At 30.8% G+C, this 4,692-nt stretch overlaps 1 protein-coding gene across 1 annotated transcript; it reads left to right on the top strand.

Moving 5' to 3' along the window:
* The first annotated feature begins 689 nt into the window (after positions 1-689).
* Positions 690-2,872, top strand: LOC127080841 (COP1-interactive protein 1). Its single transcript, XM_051021132.1, has 2 exons — positions 690-745; positions 1,279-2,872. Exon 2 carries the CDS (start codon positions 1,287-1,289, stop codon positions 2,706-2,708), a length of 1,422 nt encoding a protein of 473 aa, XP_050877089.1. The 5' UTR covers positions 690-745; positions 1,279-1,286; the 3' UTR covers positions 2,709-2,872.
* Positions 2,873-4,692: the final 1,820 nt, after the last annotated feature.

Raw genomic sequence — 4,692 nt, 5'->3', positions numbered from 1 at the left:
CAGAAATTATTTTTCTATTATAATTTTTAATGTCAATAATAATTAACAATAAAAAATTTATTATTAAGGTATGATTTTATAATATAAATTAAATTTTAAATATATTTTTTATTTTCTTTACCAATTTTTGTATATCTATTTTCTCTTAAATTGGACTAAAATATTTAATGAAAAATTAAAGAGTATCATACTAAAAAAATTAATAAAGTGTATATATTTCTTTTGTCAAATATTATAATGGTTGAAATTCATTATTTATAGGTGAATAAGTAGGATGGGTTATAAGAGAAGGGAGGAGAATGTATCTTTTATAGAGAGAGAGAGAGAGAGGATCTAAAATTTTAGGTGAGAGAAGTGTATTTTTCTGATATTTTGAAGTAACAAGGAAGACAGATGTACAATTTAACAGTAAGAAAGATGATAGTGTAATATGATCCTCTTTTAAGGGAAACTAAATTTAGATATATATCTTATATATAATAGAGAGAGAGAGAAGTGTATATTTTAATATATAGAAAAAAGGAATATACTATACTATGCGCATTGTAAGGAATAAGTTTGTAACAAAAAAAAAGACCCGGTAATATCTGCATATAGTGAGTGGCACATCCCTATTCCATGGCCAACACATCACATGAACGTATATTTAACAAACATCGTAAACCCTAAACCCTTCCATATCACTAAAGTAAGTTTTCTCTAAACCTACTGCCTATTTCCATCTCTTCACATATTTGATTGCTGGGTATGTCTCCTTCTCTACTTTATCACTATAATATATTAACTTCTATCATTTGTTTTAATTGGTATGAAATTTTCAATATTTATTTTAAGATGATGAATACTTTGTTTTGCATTAGTAATCTTGTATATAATAATCACCCGGTAATATTATTTTATAACTGGTTTTCAGAGTGTAGTCTAGATTATTGTATTTATGTGATGATATGTTATTATGGTTTGATCAATAGCTTGAGTTTTGAATTGTTGATGATTGGAATAGAAGGTTTGCATCTTTTTATTCTTTTATATACAAGACATATGATATATATGAACCATAAATTACTCTTGCAGATATTTTTTTATAATATGTTTATTATTTTCTTGTTATTGTATGTAATTAGTCCTGACATATTATTATATTTTGAGCAACATGTTGATTTGATTTCTGATTGTAGTAAGTTGAATAAGAAGTATGCACCTTTTTATGGTTTTTATTTTTCTAGTAGTGTATAGTTCTTATAATTATAGAGTTCTGATCATTGATTTTATTATTAGAATCACAGATGGAAGAATCTTGTGATGGAGAGAGTGAAGCGATGCTGCATCAACCTCTCAATATTGACTTGCCTTCTAGCTCTGACATTGATGTTAGCTCTATGGTTTCTATGAAGGAGGGTTGTGAATCGCCTTTTTCGTCGTGGGATTCTGAACCCGAAAACGATATCTCGCCCGAGAAATCCCTTCAGGATACTAACCTTGAAGGAAACTCTCTTGATGTGGAAGAGAATAACCGTTTTGTTGGGGTGGAAAACGTAGATGATGGCTTTTTGTGGGAGGTGGACAATAGAAGTTACGACGAGTTGCTCAAAAAGTTCATTGAAAAGGAGGAAGAGCTGAGAGTTTCCAATTTAAAGCTTCAACTTTCGGAGCAAGAGATTGTCAAGTTGGAGGTTCAAGCTGAGAATAGGGAGATTCAGATTAATGATGTGTGTGAAAAATTGGAGTTGAAAGAGGAGGAGTTGAATGAACAAAAGAAGCTTTTAGAAGAAGAGATTTTCAAGTTGAAGAATCAAATTAAAGAAAATGAGAACCAACTTGATCTGAATAAGGAGGAGTTGAAAAAAAAAACTGCTAAATTGGATACTCATGTTCCGAAAATTTTCGACAAGATTAGAAATGTGACGGAACAACTAGAAGCGGCTCATAAGAAACTCAAGATTTCAACCGATGAAGTTGAAGTTTTACGAAAGGAACTTGGTATTAAGTCATCTATGAATAATCAATTGCAATGTCAGATTAAAGAGGAAAAGAGAAATAGGTATATATTAGAAAACTTGGTTATGAAGAATGACGATGATAACATTAACCACAAGGAGGAGTTGAGAAAATTGAATGGGAGCCTGGCTGATTCGCGTATTTCGTTCTTTTCTGAGAAAAAACAATTGACTCTTAAACTAGAGGATTGTGAGGCTAGAAACAAGGTATTAGAACAAAAAGTTATACGAAATGAAGTTGAAAGTTTGAATCATTTTAAAGATGAAATCAGGTATTTGAGAAAAAGACTTGCTGAGAGAAAGAATGAACTAGAAGCTGCAAATAGGAAATCAGAGAAAGTAATGATTGAAATAGATGAAGCCAATGTCAAGATTGATAAGCTTAAGGCTGAGATATGTTCCCGCGACGATGAAATATCAGATATGAAGAAATGTATGAACGAGATAAGCGCGTCGCGAGAGGAGCTGGTGGTGGACTATAGAGCTAAATTGAATGAAGAAAATGAGTTGCAATTGAGAGTAGATGAACTTGAAGAAACGGTGATTGATCAGAATGGTGTGATCTGGAAAATGGCTGAGGAGAAGAAGGAGGCAATTAGAGAACTATGTAATTCACTTGAGCACTATAAGAGTGGATATAATGAAGTTATGCAAGCATATGAAAGTTTATATGCATCGCGGGGCACACACTGTTTTAGCTTCCTAGTTTAACATTTAGGTGTGTCTTGTGTCCTGTTGTTTGATTTTGTTTTGTTTGGTAGATTTTGGATGTTATTGGTTTTTTCATATTTAGCTCTTATTCATTTATGCTATGCACCTTAACATTAGATAATAATGTGTTTCCTCCTATTGATTGTAGTAGGAGAAACAATCACTTTGAGAGTTGAATTTTTGGTTTTCTTGTTTTTTGAGGTTACACCAAAGCTGCAGCTCTAGCTCTTTGTTTTTGTTTTTGGTTTTCATGTTTGCATATTAAGGGTCATCAAAGATTAAAATGTCTTTCTCATTATTTATAGGACACTTCCGATAGTTTTTTTGATTGATACGGAATAAATTTTTGCATTTTTACAGTTTTTTTTAAATATTGTATGATTTTTTATTGGATTTATAAAATTTTGGTATATTTTTATCTGAATTTTTTAAAAATCTGATAATTTATACTCCTAAATTATATGATGTTTTGATAATTTCATGCAAATTTAAAAAAATTAATGTCGTAATTTAAGAAAATTATGAATAATTTTATACTATTATCATTCATTTATTATAAATAAAAGAGAAATTAAAAGAATTTGAAGAAAAATAATAATAATTGATAGATGCTATATTGAGAAAAATATCATTAATGTTGAATTGAAATGTAAACTGACAATGTTGTTAGAATTTAAAAAAAAAACATCTTTATATTTTATAATTATTTGAATTTTTGAAATTTTTAGTAATTCATATTCAATAAAAAATAAAATTAACACTATCAGATTTTTTATCGGTATAAAATCATTTTTTTCAAAAATCTATAACATTATATCAAATATTTGAAAATCTAAAAAAAAATATATGATTCAACACCAATTTATTGGTTTTTTAAAAATATCTAGTATAAAATCTTAGATTTAAATATATATATATATATATATATATATATATATATATATATTATATATATATATATATATTACATCTCTTTTTAAAAAAATGTAAAATATATGCTTTTACGATTTTTTTACTCATAATCCAGTTTTTCAAAAAAGAATCTCAAAATAACTCACATTTCAGGTAATTTTCCAAAATAACTCACTTTGAAGAACTGGTGTCAGATGAATTGGTGTTTGCTCTCTAAGTTAAAGAGGTGACGCCAATTGGATTGGCTATGCACCTATGTGTTAGGTTTAAGAAGAGGCGTCAATTGGTCTGACACATATGTGTTGTGTAACTTTTTTGAAAAACAAAGTACATTTTATATAAAAGTCAAAATCTGACCAATTGGTATTAATATTAATATATGTTTACATACGAATATCAAAAAGATTAATGTCATTGACCAGGATGACCTAACCGACCTCTGGTACCACATACCCTAGCTACTCGAACGTGTGGCCCTAATCCACGTTGATGATTCACCCCAGGTGTTTGAGTATTTGAGGGTCCAGGAACATCACCACCACCTGTAGGAAAATTCCAAAGATATTCAGACAAATCTGCATAGTCCTATGTATGCAATGAAGCATTACAGCCATAGCTGAGTTCGTGACCCATGCCAGAATAGTTGGGTTGTGTTTGAGTTATTGGAGGGCGACCAGGACGATTGAAGGAGCGACATCGATGTGAATGATGCGTCGAGAAAAGGTTGAAATTGTTGTTGTTGTGTTTGGTAGACATATGGTTGTTGCATGTTTTGGTTTTGTGATGTTTGAGCTTCTTGGCTATAGTAGGAGGAGGGACAGTTAGTGTTAAATGATCGCTGAGTGTTTTGGCTAAGGCGGTTATGGTAGGGTGATGTGCTGGGTACATATCGATGTTGGGTGTCTTGATGATGATCTTCATGTTGGTGGTGGTACGGGGTATGCTCTTGGTACTGTGGTAGGGTGTTTGGCATGTTAAGGTTGTAAGTTTGTCTGTTTGTGGGTCGATAATTTTGATGGGTAAGGGATTGTGAGTAACCAGTCTGGCAATGTTGTGGGGGGTTAGATGTTGA

This window comes from Lathyrus oleraceus, chromosome 5, assembly GCF_024323335.1.
Source record: "Lathyrus oleraceus cultivar Zhongwan6 chromosome 5, CAAS_Psat_ZW6_1.0, whole genome shotgun sequence".
Lineage (NCBI taxonomy): Eukaryota > Viridiplantae > Streptophyta > Magnoliopsida > Fabales > Fabaceae > Lathyrus > Lathyrus oleraceus.
This window is presented reverse-complemented; position numbering and strand designations above follow the sequence as displayed.

What these genes read in the sequence shown, in the direction of transcription:
- LOC127080841 (XM_051021132.1), top strand. Translation starts at nt 1,287, where the DNA reads ATGGAAGAATCTTGTGATGGAGAGAGTGAAGCGATGCTGCATCAACCT.